Below are 19,211 nucleotides of genomic sequence, written 5' to 3'. Positions count from 1 at the left end.
TTACTGTCTCCCCAGTCACCACCAGACACCCGCTGCCTCTCCCATCAACCCACTATTAGCCCTGCCAACATCTGCCTCTCCAGTCAACCACTGCCACCCTCTGCCTCTCTCTGTCATCCTCTACCTCCCCCTGCCACTCTTTACCTCTCCACAACACCCTCTGCCTCTCCCTGTCACCCTCTACATCTCCTCGTGTTGCTCTCAAGATATTATCTTCCTCCTCTGGATGTAGCAGCTCTAGAGCAGTGAGCAGGAGGGGAATCTGGGCTGTGGAGGAGGGTCACACCGATGACAAGCCAGGATTGGATGCCCAGGATATACTCTTATCGCACAGCCATGGTGGAATTTTCTCTCTCTCGTCCATGCAGGATGACGATCGTCTCTCATCACCTAGTATGAAAAAAATTTAAGTTTAGATGGGGCCACACAAGTGATTTTGAGGTCATAATCAGCTCACAGTCTGTTAGATGCTCTAGAAAAAAATTATATATCTTATGGGGCCCTAGAATCTGTTTTTTGGGCTCCTGACTGCTCGGATATTGTCTGGGGCTTATGCAGAGGTGGCTGCCTAATTAGTGTTACTATGATAAAAGACATGTGCAAAAAATAACTCTGCCTATACCAGAGCCTGAGAGATAGCATATGTCACAGACAGGATGTAGTCAATGCAGGTTGGCATATACAATATCGACATTCTGAAAGTAAACACCACAATGGCAACAGTTATTATGCCGACACTGTTAATCTGTCAACAGTTAGGCTGTGGATGGGAAAGTTAGGGTTAGGCACTAGGGGGAGGTTAGGGTTAGGCACTTGGGGGAGAGGCTAGGGTTAAGCACTAGGGGAGGGTTTGGGGAGAAATATTCACCAGAACACTGGAGCATCGTAGGTCTGACCCAGAAGTGACAGTCACATGACAGCTGGGACCAGGAAACCGCAATGAAAGCCACTGCAGCAGCCAGGAGCAGGTAAGTGACCATTAGGCCACCAGGGACAATATGTCAACATTCTAAAATGACAACATTTCATCAGTGTCTGTATGATGGATGTTGTCAACGTTGACATTATGACCATGTTGACATTCTCGACCATGTTGACATTCTCGTCTTGACATGATTAATGTCAACATTATGGGGTATATTTACTAAAGTACAGTTTTTTAGAAGTGGAGATGTTGTCCATAGCAACCAATCAGATTCTAGCTATTATTTTCTAGAAGATGCTAGATAAATGTTAAGTAGAATCTGGTGGTTGCTATGGGCAACATCTCCACTTTTAAAAACCTGCACTTTAGTAAATATACCCCATGATGGTAGACATATCATACCACCATACCGCACCCATCACAGACATCAGTAACACTGCTAAACTCTCTCCGCACAAATAACTCCCCATCTCGTGTGACAAAAATTATCAGCTAGAAAAGCTCAGCACCAGTGCTCTGCAATAGCTCCTATTCGCCATAGGGAAATGCTGGGAAACTGTTACCATGCATAATAAGGAAAATGTTCCCTATTCTCTATTCCCTATTCCCCAGTGACAATATGCCCAGCCCTGTGAGACAATGCTTTACCCTATAGACATTCAGAGCATGATGCTGGCAAATAATAAGGAGACTATTTATCTAAGAATATTTGCGGGAAATTCCCTGGAAAAAAATAAATAAATCCTTTTCAGAAAAAGTTATCAGGAGAAGGTTCCATCTGCAATCACTTTACTCTTACACATCATAGGAACAGACTCCTACCAGAGCCCCTGTCCCTGCATGTGTATTTTAATGCTTTCAGGGACATCATTTCTTATTGCCATTAAAATAAATTATAATTAAAACCAGATAATTAATAAATGGGTCCCTTGGAGAGATCCCCATCTACAGAGGGGCAGCTTTGTTTTGTTTAACGTTCCTCAATGTTGGGTAGTGGTTCATTGTTTTACTGACTTTCTTATAAGTTATAATCATCATTTATTTATATAGCGCCACGAATTACGCAGCGCTGTACAGAGAGTATTTGTCATTCACATCATCCCTGTCCCATCGGAGCTTACAGAGTCGGCAGCCAATTACACTGCCAGTACTTTTTTTCAGTGTAGGAGGTAACACGAGTACCTGGAGGGAACCCATGCAAGCATCTGAAGAACATACAAACTCTGCACAGATATAGGGCTGGTCAGGAATCAAACTCATATCCCCAGCAGTGTGAGACAACAATGCTAACCACTGTGCCACTGTGTTGCCAAGTCCACATGCACAGAAGTCCCCACCTTACATTGATTAGTATAAAACAAGGAAGCACAGCCTATCTGTAAGTGGGATTCTGTCTCAGCTCTTGTGTGGACTCTGAATACCCTGTGGGTAGAGTAATGGCCATATAAATGGCTTTCCCATCCTCAGATGAATTTGGGTATTAGCATACTGTAACTAGTAGGGATAGAAAAGACTGAAAACATGTTTTTTAATGCTTCAATGATGTTGCAGCTGATGCAGAGAATCCATAACCTGCACAAAGCACAATAAATATTTTATTCCCAAATGCTCCAGAACTTCATTTTGTTACACTGGAATGAAATGTTTTCCCTCAGATACATGAAACGTTGTAATGATCAATGTTGATAACGGAGCTGGTGTGTATATAACTCTCCTATATCACCGCACCTGTACACACACATCTCCAACACTCATTGTACCATGTTACACACCTCGTCCAGTTCTTCCTGGGTCACAAATGTTCTGTACTCCATTCTGTGCCACAGGGCGTCCTTCACCTTCCAGAACTTCACGAGTGGTATACAGCGGACAATCTGGCATTCCAACCGGCGGTAGAGCATGTCATCCTCCTCCATCTGGGTTGCAAGATACCTACAGAAACAGACCATGAGGAGTAAGGTTTGTGCCGTATAGTCACCAACATGTTCTATGTATCATTATTAAAGAGAATCTACCATGTCTTTTACAGCTTCTGTTTTGTTACATACAAAGCTATGTATAGACTGTGGTGTTGCAGAGACAGAAGGTGTATTAATTACAGGGTAGAGACCTGGGGGTAAATTTACTAAAGTGAGTTTTAGAAGAGATGTTGCCCATAGCAACCAATCAGATTATACTTAACATTTAACTAGCACCTTCTAGAAGATAATAGGTAGAATCTGATTGGTTGCTATGGGCAACATCTCTTCTAAAACTCACTTCTAAAAATTCTCACTTTAGTAAATGTATCCCCTGGTCTCATTTATCAACAGTCCGACATGATGTCTTTTCTATTAGTGCCATCTCAGGATGGCAGTAACAGGAAGTACAGCCTGAAATATATAATTATTTATTACAGTATTACATGTTTGTTTCTAGCTGGACCCTTATAAAAAGAATGGGGTCATTAGATCGCCGTCAGAAATAAATAGTATTTTCTGGGAAGAGGTCTTAGATATAATATAATAACATAAATTTTATCTACCACATATTTTTATAATTTAAAACTGTAACGGACTTCCAGATACAGGTGTACACCATCTATAGAATGCACTGACTATCATGTAGAAGCTTCCGAAAAGTTTCTCACTCATAGTTTCTGTATAATGTGGGATATAGTATTTGAACACATTGGGATAAATGTAATAGTGTGCAATTTGTCAAAAGTGCAGATTTTTTATTTATTTTACCACTGGACTTAAAGCGGCAATTTTATCAAAGGCAAAACCAACCTGGAATAGGTTTTTATTAATACATTTCTGCTTTAAGTCCAACTGCATATATCAACAAGAAATCTGCACTCTGAAAGATCCCATCCTATTACACTTGGCCCTGTCTCCTTTGTTATGTGGACACACAGTAACTAGTATTTATGTGAGTAAATAACCTATGACTTGGCTAATAAGTTCTTCGGGGATATATCTCCAGCTGTATCTGTCTAATCCAGGGATTCCCAACCACGGTCCTCAAGACACACTAACAGCCCAGGTTTTAAGGATAGCCATACTTGAGCACAGGTGACTTAATTAGTACCTCAGTTATTTTGATTTAACCATCTGTGCACAAACAGGGATAGCACTAAAACCTGGTCTGTTAGTGTGCCTTGAGGACCGACGTTGGGAATCACTGGACTAATCACTGAGGTAAAATACTTACAGTGCGCTGTAAAAATTGAGCCAGGTGTATTCTCTCACAGTCAGGCCGGCTCTCTTGAAGTACACCAACGCCATGGCCAGCAGGTACTAGAATAGAAATATAGTCAGAATGGAGAAACGCGTGTGTATGTACATACCTCAGCAGTCCTATTTGCCACCTATTACACACCACAGAGTATGAATATAACGAAATAGTAATGTATAATTAACAGTAACATAAATACCTTGTCTGACACATCCTTGCAGTTATCCGATGCGAGGAACCTCTTTGTGCGGCCTTCCTCTGCAATGAGAAGCAGTAATGGTGACATGCTATATGATATAGTGGGCAATATTTATATAGACTTTTCTGCAGGTAACTGGGAAGAAGGGTTGGTGTTGCCCATAGCAGCCAATCAGACATTTGCTTTCATTTATATACACTGACTTTTCTACCCAGTTACATATACAGTATTGTCCCTTATGCCATAAATGAAGTAATGTGGCATATTAGGCAAAACTTTATAAGGGAATTTTATCATATTAAAGGTGAAATCATATTGCGCTGGGATAGGCGTCTCTGCCACCATGATTTATAGGGCCTGATGCTTGTGTACTGTAGATACAAGGCTCACATGGGATCGCTTTTTTGTACAGACGACGGGGTACCGGCATAGGCAAGTGCATACACACTTGTTGATGCTGGCAGCGACAGAACGACAGCGGGGGGCATGCTGCATTCAGCAGCATGGCCGCCATGTTGTTTGTGGTCTTAATAAATGGTAAAACAATTAGCTGTACCCAGCAGTCGATAAAAGGCCGCTTTCTCCTCCGGTGTTAGCGTGGTAAACTGTCGGCCTTGGTCTTCTCCACCGACGTCCAGTCTTCTCCTCTTTGCTGGGTGCAGCTCTGCGCACATCCTGCTGTCTTCCTCTCCAGCGACGTCCACTCTCTTCCTCTTTGCTGCCATCATCTCTGTGCTCGTCCTGTGGTGATAAATGATTCTATTTTATGTATGGTAATACGGAATACTTAATAAATGAAAGATTAGATAAGTCACCTGTCATCCATAAATGTACGCCTGTAATTCATATTTTATTGCGGAAATGCACCGACATGTTCACCTAGCACATGAGGGTCACATAGTGTTGCACACTAGTCGCACCATCCATGCCGCTCGCATCACGGGATAGATGAGCGTGGCTACATCTGTATTGACTTTTCCTCCCAAAATCCTACATGCTCCAGCCTCATTTATGTGTTACAGTAACTATGAGAATGAGAGGGCTAAAGACTGTTTATATCATGTGTCCTCTATCATTGTTTGGCTACTTTTATAATGCCAGTGGCGCACTCAGGGGGAGGGGGAGGGGGGTGCCCCGGTACCCAGAAACCCACCTGTCATCATCTGTCCAGAAACCACCTCACTAAACAAATATAAAGCATCTGTGGCATGTTTTTTTGTAACAAATATTAGATGTATGTCTATAACAAGGTTACATCCAAATCTACACACTATGGGCCTGATTCCTAGATTTAGGCTAATGCAATCGCAACTGCAATCTCTTACGGATCGCAGTTGCTATAATATGTTAATGCCTTCCAGAGATTAGCCGAGCATAGGGACGACCGCTGCTGCCTTCTCATATCCGTCCCATGACATACAACAAAATAAACATTGGTAACATTGATGCAGATTGGCCAGCCAAGCAGCTTTGTAAGTAGGGATGTGCAGGCTCGGATAGGTTCGAGTTTGCACGTTGAGTTCGGATTTTTCCCTCCAAAAAAACGGAACTCAGAAAGAGGCTAAACGTCATCTTACATGGACGAACATCATCATTCCTGGACTTTTGTCCAGGAATGATGATGTTCGTCCATGTAAGATGACGTTTAGCCTCTTTCTGAGTTCCGTTTTTTTGGAGGGAAAAATCCGAACTCAACGTGCAAACTCGAACCTATCCGAGCCTGCACATCCCTACAGTCATGTCTGACCTACCTCATACACTGCGGCTCTCCTGACAGGCAGGGATCTCTCATGCTAAGATCGCAATTGATAATTTATACACGGCAATGAAACAAGGTTTAAACATTCCCGACACACCTGCGTTACCTAGCCCCCACCCCAGTTACCTTCCCCAAACGCTGACTTCCTGTCACTGACTTTGTGAGTGAATCCTCTGTGTTCAATCTGCGTAAATATCGGCATTGTGTTAATCTCAGAATCAGGCCCTATATTTCCCTACTCAGTGATATATGGGGTCTATTTACTAATCCTTGGATGGAGATAAAGTGAACGTAGATAAAGTACCAGCCAATCAGCTCCTAACTGCCCTGTCACAGGATGTGTTTGAAAAATGACAGTTAGGAGCTGGTTGGCTGGTACTTTATCTCCGTTCACTTTATCTCCATCCAAGGCTCAGTAAATAGGCAGCCCCTTACACGTGTTACCCCCTCTACTACTCTTCCTATAACCCTAGAACCTACTGTATATAGTGACTGGCCTATTGCACTCACCCACTGTCCAATTCTCTGTTACTGTCCTCCCTCACACCTAGCAGAGAACGACTCCGAGTCCAAACAGAAGAAAGTTATAAAAAAAAGGCTTAGGTAACAGCTAACAATAAATAGAGAAGTAAAGGTAAAATCAACAGAGTGTAAATCTCAATATTTTAAATTGATTTACACTGTATAATAACTTGTTTAAATCTTAAATAATAAAGTATTATATTAGCAAAAATATATTATAAATAAAAGCTGTATAGTTGGTAAAGGTAGAAACCTTTAGTAATATATATATATGTACAAATATATATATATACACTATACCCCACTAAAACCCAATAAATATTATATATAAATATTACTGATTAATTGTATAATAAAAATGTAATATAATAATGAAAAAATAGATAAATATAGTAAATGAAGGTAATTAGCCAAGTAGTGCAGCTCCTCAGTAGTCAGGTAGATGCGTCACCATCAGGCATCTGAGCTCACAGCCAGTTTGAAAATAACTGACGTTGCCATGGCTACCACCAGACTTAATGGGCCACTATAGCTCACTTGCTACATTACATAATGCAACTAATAGTAACATTTACAATGACATATCTATGAAATATATCTCAGGAACACCTCACAAATTATAATATGTGACTTGAGGTAGTAATTGTGGTGGAAGACTTTGGCATTTGTATGTATCTAGGACCTGATTCAGAGCCGCTCGCAAAAAGTGAGCGCTCGCTCTCAATCAGGGTCGGCTGCTTTTGAAAAAAAAACCTGGCCTCCTGGCCGCTCGCTAAGCTGCGCGTGACCACCCACAGCTTTTGCGAGTGGCCAGGTGATGGTTGCGATGGTCGGGCTTGCGACAAGACCCTTGTGGTAGGGTCTCGTCTGCCGCAAGCCCTAGTGAGCCTCCAATAGAGCCGGAAGCTCACTACTGACATCACTGGTGATGTCAGAAGAGCCGCCCACAAATGGCAGGCATTCCTTCAGGAACGCCTCCGTTTGTCCAGCCACCCCCCCTCCCCACCTACAAAACTGGGCGAGCTGTCGATCACCATCAACAGCCGCCCCCTTTGTAGCGAGCCCCGGAGCAAGTGAATTTCTCACTCGCTCCGGGGCTTCGCGTGCGCACTGCCGTGCCATTGACCCGCTAGCGAGCGCATAGCGCTCGCAAGCGGGTCTGAGTCAGTCCCCATGTCTTTAGGACTATTGATAGAGCCTGCTGCAGTTAAGGGTCACCCAATCTGAGGCCCATGCTATGGTCTTGAAAGAGCAGAACAGGGGTCTTTTCTGTACATACAGTACACAGGCCTGATGCATGTGCACTGTGGGAGGACATAAACAGACCCTTCCCCCTTTGCCATGGGGCCCAGTATTGCTATGTTCGACCCCTGTCTATCAGTGGCAGTGTGCCTGGATCTCTGCATTTGCACTTTCTGCTATATGCAGCAATTGCAGAGTCCTACTTGCCTTCTCTCCTGGAATGTCTGGGAGACTCACACATTTTGGGGATCATTAGAGAGTAGACAAAACATCCCATTTACTTCTGCAGTGAAGCGGGCGAGCAGAGCCGTGATGACACAAAATCTCTGTGAATCTCATAATTCTCACCTCACTTCCTGCCTCAGATGCCACAAATTGTAAACTAAAAAAGCATTTAAGAAATACAGTATCCTCAGGAACAATGGCAGCATGGAGCAGCCTTGTAGCTCCATCCATGGAGGTATAGATTAGTAACATGTAGGTGGTTGTGCAGCTTAATCAGGAAGGTTATGGCTCCTTTAATGGCATACTACTACTTTTGAAAAGGCATTTCAGGGAGACAGTGAAAGCCAGGTCCAAATTAAAGCTTGTGGGGGCCCGGGGCAACTAAGTTCTGGGGACCCCGTCTAAGCCACACAGTGCCTGTGCCTACCCTAACCCCCCACCCCCATACCCAGCAGCCACAAGGCACCTGTGCCTGTCCGGTCCTGCACCCCCCCTCCAGCCCCATACCTTATGTGTCCTGGCCGGCAGAGCTGATCCTGGGTTCCCTCCTCAGCGTCACGGACATGTGTCACATGACGCTGATAAGGGGACTCAGGAGCTGCTCTGAGGACCTCATTCAGACCCGCTCGCTAGATGCATTCGCGTATGCAAATTTGGGAAGGCAGGTGATTGCACGGCCAGGGGTGCCGAGAGTGGGGGCGGGTACTAATTACCCGGGCATGCCAGGGGGCCCGGAGCACACCAGTACCACTCTTTTTTTTTTTTTCAATGTCAATCACTTTTATTACACCTCTGTGCGGGCGCCCAGCGGGCAGTGGGCCGGGAGGGGAGGGACTCGGAATGAGTCACTGGCCAGTATGTTCATGACCTGAAGCTTTGTTTCCTTCCTAGACCTGCACGGTGCAGCCGCTGCGGAGCTTCTGGTCTGTGGTCTCGCGAGATGATGACATCATCATCTCGCAAGTCTCTCTTCTCCAGGCTCCGGGGGCACTGAGGGATAGGCAGGGCGGCTGTGCAGCCACACTGTGAATCAGATGACTTGGGGGCAGGGAGGGTTTGTATGTGGGATCTGTGCGAGTCGAGCCTGCGAGGAAAGAGCGCACTGGCTGTGAGTGACACTGTAGTGCTGGTAAGTTCAATATACATGCATTCATTAGTATGTTCAGAATCATGCGCCATATATTGTTTTTTTTGCCATGATTTTTTTGTGAATATTGTCAATATAAAACTGTGGGTTTCTAGTGCACCACACACACACAAACATGTATACAGTATATGTATATATATATATATATATATATATACACACACACACACATGTGTATATAGTATATCTGTGTATATGCTATATAACTCCTGTATATGCTATATATATATACTCCTCTAGTGTAGGGCAGAACGCTGTGATAGCGGTCTGCCCTACACAGACACAAACACACAGCCGCCAGCGGCAGCTGTGTGTTTGTAATAGCAGCCAATGAGAGTCAGGCAGACTCTCATTGGCTGCTGCACAGAGGGAGCCGGTTGGAGCTCACTCATGAGCTCCGTCTTCCGGCTCCCTCCGCGCTTAATAGAGCAGAGCAGACGGCGGCCGGAGCGGGGATTCAGGTAAGTTTTTTTTTTATTTTTTTATTTGTGTGTTTGTAAGGGGGCACTACTGGGGGCATGCTAATGGGGGCACTGCTACTGGGGGACATACTACTACTGGTTGCCTGCTAATGGGGGCACTACTACTGGGGGCCTGCTAATGGGGGCACTACTACTGGGGGACTGCTACTGGGGGGCATACTGCTACTGGGGGCATACTACTACTGGGGGCATGCTAATGGGGGCACTGCTACTGGGGGGCATACTACTACTGGTGGCCTGCTAATGGGGGCACTGCTACTGGGGGACATACTACTGGGGCCATGCTAATGGGGGGCATACTACTACTGGGGGCACTACTATGGGGGGCATACTACTGGGGGCCATACTACTACTGGGGGCACTACTACTGGGGGCCTGCTAATGGGGGCACTATTACTGGGGGGCATACTAGTACTGGGAGCATACTACTGTGGGCATGCTAATGGGGGCACTTCTACTGGGGGCCTGCTAATGGGGACACTGCTACTGGGGGGCATACTACTACTGGGGGCACTGCATAGGGGGCCCTACTACTAAGGGGACTGCATAGGGGGTACCACTACTGGGGGCATTGTGTTTGGGACACCACTGCTGGGGGCATTGTATAAGTGGAACTACTACTGTGGGCATTGTATAAGGGGCATTACTACTGTGGGCTTTGTGTATAAGGGTTACTACTGTGGGCATTGTGTAAAAGGGTCACTACTGTGTGTCATAACATAAATAAGAGACACTACTTTATGGTGTAATGTGAATCAGGGACACTATGTGCGGTGTAATGTGAATAAGATTGTGCACTGTAACTCCTAGGGTTGTAGCCCACTGTGTAAACAAGTACCATGATTCTGCTGGCCGTACCCCACTGGGTGGGTGCACTACTTTTCATTTCTGCCACTGCTGTGTGGCAATGTGTCATAGATGTGCTTTAAATTGTGGTGTCTGTGCCACTGCTTTGTTGCTTGGTAACCAGTCAGCTCACTGCAACCTTTGGCCAATAATGGTGAAAACTATCATTTAAACTGTGAGGTGGTCTAAATTGACTGTAATTGACTGGAAATTAAGGTTATTGAGGTTAATAATACTCTAGGAAGAAAAAAGCCCAATTTATGTGATTTTAGCTTTTTTTGTCAATTTTTGTAAAAAAATCCAAATCCAAATCCAAAGCCAGTCACTGCAGTTTGGCAAATCCAAATCCGGACGACGAATTAGAACCAAATGCAAATCCGTCAAAAATGGTCCGGGGCACATCCCTATTAAAAACTTCTCACATGTGACATATAGCTCTGAGTGGCATGTAGGAGAGTTTTGGACAGCTAAAAATGCAGCTTTTATGGGACTGTCCTGCCATCCTAATAGTGAACACTTTTGTCCCACCTGACGGGAGGTAATTACATCATGCTCCTGTGAGTGGGAGCTTCTCACAAGTTAGACATGCCCCCAAAGAGGTGCAACCATGCCGCCAACATGCTGTGACCACATCCCCTCCAGGGGGGGCCCCGGCAGTGGCGGGCTGGGCCGGGGGCAGGGTGCCATATGCCCCGTGGGCCGCACCGTCACTTGGTATCCGGGGCCGCCTCGTCACTCAGCAGAAAAACCCTGGTGGTCCAGTGGTCGCGATGCATCACACACATACTTACCAGTAACCGGCGGCAGCTGCCTCATTCCATTTACTTTATGTCAGTTAGTGACAAACCAGGATGTGATATGGCCGCTCATAGGTGGCCTTATCACAGTGGAGAGACTGCTTGTGCTGTGCTGCGGCTGTGCTCAGTGACAGCCTGAGGCAGTGCACAGCCACAAGCAGGAGGGGGCCCGGCCAGCAGTGACCAATTATAAATATACAGTATTAGTAACACGGCCACACTACAGCTGGCGGCCGTGTCTATCAGAAAGCCCCTCTGTCCCTCTTTGCAGAATCAAGGTCGAGTGGTCGGCAGTCAAACTGTGTCACAGCTGCCTGCCCCGGGCCATTGTGTTAGGTGTGGGCAGCTCTGTACTGACACTGTATTGCAGCAGTGTCAGGGTTAATCCCCGGGCCAAATCTTCCCCTCTCTCCCCTGATAGAGCTCCTCCCTTCTCCCAGGAGGGGATGGTGTTGCATAGCGTGTCCTGTATGTCAGCACAGCCTGTGCGCTACATATTGCAAGCTGCCTGCACTGCAGATTACAGGGAACAGCAGCAGAGTTCCCGGGGTAGCACATTCTGCAGCTCTCCCACCTGCATGCAAGGCTTCCACAGGTAGGATGTGCACACAGGAGCACATAGCTTATCATATTAGACAGGCGATGGGAGGCAGAGCCCAGCATGGGACACCCACGAGTGACGAATGTTGTCAGCTTTGTCAGCAGTGGGTTTATAAACTTTATATGTTTTTGTGCAGGGAATGCTATGCTACATTATTAGTACTCAGGAGGCGGCCATCCAGTCAGTGCTGCCTGGCAGGGAAGAGGTTACAGGAAAGCTGATAACGCACAGGGGACAATTGTGTGTTCTGCCGATCTTGTGCTCAGGACAGGATGATTGATGGAGGGGGAGAGCTGTGCCTGTGACACCTTGTTTACACTCTGACCATTGCACAAGGCCACACAAAGCACCTTTCTCTGCAATAACTGTTTTAATATAATCACTTAACCCTTATTAGCCATATAATGTCTAACAACAGTCCCTGCTTTCAGAGTACAATATAACACCTGCCCAGCCCAGCACTGCTCAGCTATAGATCTTATTGGTTCATATTATGGCTCAAATATGTTGTTGCTCTCTACCTGTCAGGGCCCGGACACCCTCCTAATCCACCTAAAAAATCAGACTACAGATGGATTCCGTTCTGACCAGGAACCGGTGATTAAGGAGGGCTGGCGCAAGTTACTTTATGTAAGCATGGGAGTGCTGGCTTTTTGAACATTTTGGGCCCGATTCAGCAGTGGACGCTAATGGGACCACAACTGCGATTTTGCACAGAACGCAGCTGCAAAAGTATGCTAATACCTGCTAGAGCTAAGCTGGCTTAAATACGCCCACTGCTGCTTTCTCATGGTCGTCCAATGTCGCTCTTCTGCATAAATATCTGTACCATCGATGCACATCGGCCAGTCACACAGCCGTTACAAGTCTGACCAGCTGCAAACACTGCAAGTCTCATGCTACGTATATGTGATCGCAATAGCTAATTTATGCACACTCAAATGCCTGCGTTTTTCCATCACTGGGTCGTTATTTATGGGCCAGTTCTCTGGACTTGCCCCCCAGGCTAAAAGTTGCCAGCCAGCCCCTGGGCCCCGGTAAGTTGTTGTACCGGGGCCCAAGATTTCTCTTGGCAGCCCTGTGCACGGCAAGGCATTAGCACGCCCACTATGTCTTGGCGTGCGATCGCATTGTATATGCAGATGCCCACCAGCTTGTCTTAAGACGCCCACTCGCGCACGTCATCTCCAGGAAGTGTATGCAACCATTGGTACATCGAGTACCATCGGATGCGGTTGCAGCGCTTGTGGCTGACCATACCCTACCGCAAGCACTGTGAGCACTTCAGTGTAAAATCCAGCCAGGTGACGTGTACTATGATGCTGCCTCTAAATTATGCACGCCTCTGAAACGACATTGAGATGCTCAGGCATGCCTGCGTTTGCACCTCCACTCCCCTGTTTCTAGTGGCCAGCCCCTGTCACCACCCACAAACGGCTTCTCCTGTCACTCACTCTGCTGGGCAGTCTATGCGCAGCGAGCGATGCTTCCTGATCTCTCACCCTGGTTTGCGCACGCGCAGGGGGCGCGGTTGCTATGTGGCCCACCAACCCAGCGATCGCACCCCCTGCACCCTCCATTTGCCGGGCGCACGCTGAGAATTTGTTACTAGCGGGCGCCAGGCTCCTTTTCTCCATCTCCCCGGCTCCGGAGACAGAAGTATAGTTTTTTTCTGTGTGTGTGTGCGGGGGGGCGTTACTACTGGGGTCACTACAGGGGGCTTACTAGGGGGGGCATCATATGGTGGCACTACAGGGGAATTACTACTAAGGTCACTACAGGGGGCATACTGCTGGGGGCACTACAGGGGGCTTACTACAGGGGGCATCATATGGGGGCACCACAGGGGCCTTGCTGTTGGGGGCACTACAGGGGGATTACTACTGGGGGCATTACTTTAGGGGCATTATTACCAGGGGGCATTAATACCAGGGGCATGACTACTGACAGCGCAGCCAGGCTGCTGCCCCTCCATAGCTCACATGCCCCCCTTTCATTTGGCAGAGTTCTCTGCGCCGGCGGCCATGTGATTTTATTCATGCCCCGCAGGCACCCCCCTTTCTGCAGTTAGCTGCTCATTTCGTTTCACCACACTGTCCATGGGGTTTTTAATGTCGCCTGCCCTCACTGTCATTCATCCTACAGCTCTGTAATGGCTCCCCAGTCCCCCCTTCTTTTCTGGGCACCCCCCCATATTCATCCCCTTTAACTCTTTTTCTTTCTTTTTTTTCCCAACCTCTGTTCCATTCCCTGTATCCCACCTTCACAACTGCCCCACCCCCCCTCAGGATGCATTAACCTGCTGCTCCCTCTTCCATTGTACCAGGTTCCCCATCCTTACCCTGCGGCCCTGTCTGCTCCTTATTCACACTTGGTTTCCCGGGTTACCCTGGCCTGGCCTTCCACCTCTAACATCCCCGGACACCCACTCCCCTGCTACCAAACGGTACCCCTTTGCTGTTTCCTCACCCGTCTTCTCTAATACCCCTTTTACACCAAAATCCCGGGTCCGACCCTGGAATTTGAACACTGGTCAATCCCGGGTCGAACTCGGCTTCAGACCCCGTTTACACTGCAACTTGACCCGGGTTACTCCCGGGTTTGCCCCATTCACACTGAACCCGGGTAATCCCTGCTTTTCTCTATAGAAGTCATTAAATAAATGGTCTGTTTTAAGGTCTGACAAAGATGGTCACAAAAGGCAACAAAAGAGAGGGGTGGGGACTGATTACAGCACTGCTACAGGTTGCTGTTCTGGCTGTGGCAGGCTGTGTATCAGCCTGCGTTTGTGGCTGCTGGTCAGGCTGTGGTGCAGGCTGCAGTTCTGGCTATAGCAGGCTGTGTGCCTGTCTGCTTTTGTGGCTGCTGGTCAGGCTGCTGTGGTGCAGGTGGTTAGGCAGGCAAGCGATGGCTTCATGTGCATCTCTCTATAGGGCACTGACAAATTACTAGGGATGTGCGCCGGACCATTTTTGCCGGATTTGGATTTGGTTCTAATTCGTCGTCCGGCTTTAGATTTGGATTTGCCAAACTGCGGTGACTGGATTTGGATTTGGATTTGGATTTTTTGCCAAAATTGGCAAAAAAATCTAAAATGACATAAATTGGGCTTTTTTTTCTTCCTAGAGTGTTATTTACCTCAATAACATTAATTTCCAGTCATTTACACCTCACAGCTTAAATTATTGTTTTCACCATTATTGGCTAAGGGTTGCAGTGAGCTGACTGGTTACCAAGCGTCAGAGCAGTGGCGCAGTGGCACTGACACCACAGTTTAAAGCACATCTATGAAACTATGCCACACAGCAGTGGCAGAAATGAAAGGTAGTGCTAGATGGAATTGTCCTTGGGCCCTCCCACCCACCCTTTATGTTGGATCTTAAAAAGGACATGCACACTTTAACAAACAAAGCATTTCAGCGACAGGCACTGCCACTTTGAGGCTGAAGTGCTTGATTTGTTTGGGCCCCCACAAAAATATCTTCCAATCTACTAAAGGCAACAGGTCTACAGTGGCATGATGTCACCATCATTGCCATCCTCACCCTCATCAGTGTGTACATCATCCGATTCCTCACACAATATCAGTTCATCCCCGCTGGAATCTACCATTACAGAAGTATCTGTACTGTGACGTGATTGGCGGGAAAGGTTTTCCTCGTGAAATTTCCAGTTCATTTTAATGAACATCATTTTTTCTACATTTTGTGGAAGTAGCCTCCTTCGTCGTTCGCTCACAAGGTTCCCGGCTGTACTGAAAACTCTCTCCGAGTACACACTGGAGGGTGGGCAGCTTAAGTAATGCAAAGCCAGTTTATACAAGGGTCTCAAAATTGCCTTTTTTTTCTTCCAATATTCGAAGGGACTCTGTGACATGTCTACGTGTATGGTGTCCTGAAAATAATCCTCCACCATTCTTTGGATGGTAATCGTATTAGATGGAGTTACAGTAGAGGTGTCACTGGTGTTGGGCAAATCTTTTAGACCCGACCAGATGTCAAAATGTTGACTTGACTTATCTGCATCACCACTGGGTCTTTTGGAAAAGGTGCATTTTTTTCTGGCTGCTGCTGGAGAAACCAAAGGAGGAGACGTCATCGTAGTGCCATGTGTCACTTCAGCTGCCAACTTGCTCACCAGGAGCGCTTTGGTTCTTTTAAGATCTGGGTCAGTTGTAAAGAAAGACCCAGCATATGACTTGAACCTAGGATCAAGAATGGTTGCTAAAATATAATGAGCAGATTTCAAGATCTTGGCCACCCGTGGCTCCTGGCGAAGCGAACAGAGGACTTGATCTATCAGTCCAGCATACTTTGCGGAATCACTTTGTTTAATCTCATCCTTCAATTTCTCCAGCTGCTTTTCCAAAAGCGAAATCAGGGGAATCACCTTACTCAAGCTAGCAGTGTCAGCACTCACTTCACAAGTGGCAACTTCAAATGGTTTGAGCACCTTGCACAAGACAGAAAGTACTCTCCACTGTGCTGGGGTAAGGTACATTCCCCCTCCTCTCCTCATGGCTTGTCGTATAGCTATGGATGGCTTTTTGCTGCTCCTCCATCTGCTGAAGCATATACAGGGTTGAGTTCCACCTCGTTACCACTTCTTGCTTCAGTTGATGGCAGGGCAAATTAAACTGCTCTTGCAGGTGCTGCAATCTCCTGCACGCTGTTGCTGAATGCCGAAAATGTCCCGAAATTTTTCGGACCACAGACAGCATCTCCCGCACGCCCCTGTCGTTTTTTAAAAAACCCTGCACCACTAAGTTTATTGTGTGAGCAAAACAGGGGATGTGTTGGAATTCACCCAGCTGTAATGCTTTCACTCTATTTGTAGCATTGTCAGAAATCACAAATCCTGAGGAAAGTCCAAGTGGGGTAAGCCATGTTTCTATGACATCTCTTGGCTTTTCGGGTAAAATGAAACCGAGGTGGAATTTGGTACCGGGGACACATGACCTCAATTAGCTGTGTAAATCCCACTGCATTAATTGCGGATATTGGACGCAGATCTAATATTAGCATAGCTGTCATGGCGTCAGTGATCCGCTGTGCGACAGGGTGAGAGCTGTCATACTTGCTTCCCCTTGCAAGAGATTCTTTAACAGTCAATTGTTTTTTTGGTATACTACTAGTAGTCTTCTTGGTCCACTTCTGGGATGAAGATCCACCAGCAGCAGAAGCAGGCCTAGCGCTCAAAGATTCAGTTTCCTCTGAGGTGTCCTGGAAATTGGAGGAGTCACCGTGACTTAGCATTAACAAATTGGATGTTGTACTATCACTGATCATTCCTGAGGATATTGAGGAGGAAGGGGTTGTCGGCGGAGATTGCAGGTGCTGGGATTTAGTAGAGAGAAGGCATCTAGCTAATGCTGGACTGCTTGTTGTTATTTTTTTTGCAGTAGTTTCTGTTATCAAACACCTGTCATGAGCTCGCTGCAGATGATGTAATAGCGTAGAGGTTCCTAGATGCTTAACGTCCCTACCTCTGCAAACTGTGGTCTCACAGAGTCTACAAATGGCTTGACAAACGTTGTCAGGGTTTGGGTAAAAGTAATTCCACACAAAAGATGTGGATTTGTTGGTTCTATGCCCAGGCATGGCAATGGCCTTCTTATCTTGGCCAAGAGCTGCTTCCACTGGTGCCTGACCTATACAAATAATATCCTCATCCTCAACATCCTCATTAGTGCCAGCGTCAGCTGCACATATATCCCTCTCATCCTCTTGCAATTCCACGGTGGCATCCTCAATTTCTATGTCCTCGGCAATACTGCTCATCCCCACAACTACAGATGGAAAAGAAACTGTGGAGGGTGGCTTCTCTGAAAGGTCAGGCTTACACATAGCAATGCCACTCGTGGACCCACTTAGACTCTCCTCAGGGATTTCTGACATTTGTGTTTCAAAAAACACAGTTTGTTCTACTGCCTTATTGGTTTTAAATTTTTTCACACTTCTATAGTCTGATTGAAAAGGTCTTTTATCATCATGAGAGGCACAAGATGCCTCACTGACAGTTGCAGAACCACCACTCAGAAATAAAGGGCAAAGCCTGAGTCTTTCCTTGCCGCTACGTGTGGTGAATGGTATGTTGCCAATTTTCTGTTTCTCTGCAATAGTAGTAGTCTTTAGAGGTTTTTTTTTTGTCTTTACCCCTGTGAAATCTAAATTTTTTGATTTCAGGTTCCCTAAGTTTTTAAAGCCTCTACGCCCTTGAGCATCAGCTTTAGATGAAAGTGATGGACTTCCAGCCGCTGCAATGCTAGCATTTACATGTTGTTTCTGCTCTCCTCTCGGATCATTCTCGTGATCCATATTAATTTATCACTATGAACTGGAGTCACGGAGCTTGTATACACACAGTGGGCTATGCACTTTCACGGAGCTTGTATAATAGACACAGTGAGCTATGCCCTGTCACGGAGCTTGTATAATACACTCAGTGGGCTATGCCCTGTCACGGAGCTTGTATAATACTCAGTGGGCTTATGCACTGTCACGGAGCTTGTATAATACACTCAGTGGGCTATGCCCTGTCACGGAGCTTGTATAATACTCAGTGGGCTTATGCCCTGTCACGGAGCTTGTATAATACACTCAGTGGGCTATGCCCTGTCACGGAGCTTGTATACACTCAGTGGGCTTATGCCCTGTCACAGAGCTTGTATAATACACTCAGTGGGCTATGCCCTGTCACGGAGCTTGTATACACTCAGTGGGCTTATGCCCTGTCACGGAGCTTGTATAATACACACAGTGGGCTTATGCCCTTTCACGGAGCTTGTATAATACACTCAGTGGGCTTATGCCCTGTCACGGAGCTTGTATAATACACTCAGTGGGCTTATGCCCTGTCACGGAGCTTGTATAATACACTCAGTGGGCTTATGCCCTGTCACGGAGCTTGTATAATACACTCAGTGGGCTATGCCCTGTCACGGAGCTTGTATACACTCAGTGGGCTTATGCCCTGTCACGTAGCTTGTATAATACACTCAGTGGGCTATGCCCTGTCACGGAGCTTGTATAATACACTCAGTGGGCTTATGCCCTGTCACGGAGTTTGTATAATACACTCAGTAGGCTTATGCCCAGTCACGGAGCTTGTATAATACACTCAGTGGGCTATGCCCTGTCACAGAGCTTGTATAATACACTCAGTGGGCTTGTGCCCTGTCACGGAGCTTGTATAATACACTCAATGGGCTTATGCCCTGTCACGGAGCTTGTATAATACACTCAGTG

General features: G+C 46.5%; 1 protein-coding gene across 1 annotated transcript in view; it reads right to left on the bottom strand.

Annotated features, from left to right (window-relative positions):
* Positions 1–237: 237 nt before the first annotated feature.
* Positions 238–19,211, bottom strand: part of LOC148537804 (speedy protein 1-A-like) — a 31,602-nt gene continuing 12,628 nt past the window's right edge. Inside the window, exons 2-6 of the mRNA XM_088460167.1 lie at positions 4,900–5,084; positions 4,344–4,402; positions 4,121–4,206; positions 2,698–2,857; positions 238–390 (exon numbers count right to left, since the gene is read on the bottom strand). Coding sequence (XP_088316293.1) covers positions 238–390; positions 2,698–2,857; positions 4,121–4,206; positions 4,344–4,402; positions 4,900–5,071 — 630 coding nt within the window. The 5' untranslated portion in view covers positions 5,072–5,084. The remainder of the gene's footprint in view (positions 391–2,697; positions 2,858–4,120; positions 4,207–4,343; positions 4,403–4,899; positions 5,085–19,211) is intronic.

This window comes from Taudactylus pleione, unplaced genomic scaffold (genome assembly GCF_031769625.1).
Source record: "Taudactylus pleione unplaced genomic scaffold, aTauple2 ptg000043l, whole genome shotgun sequence".
In the NCBI taxonomy this organism is placed as follows: Eukaryota; Metazoa; Chordata; class Amphibia; order Anura; family Myobatrachidae; genus Taudactylus; species Taudactylus pleione.
The sequence above is the reverse complement of the archived record's forward strand: the minus strand, read 5'-3'. Positions and strand labels throughout refer to the sequence as shown.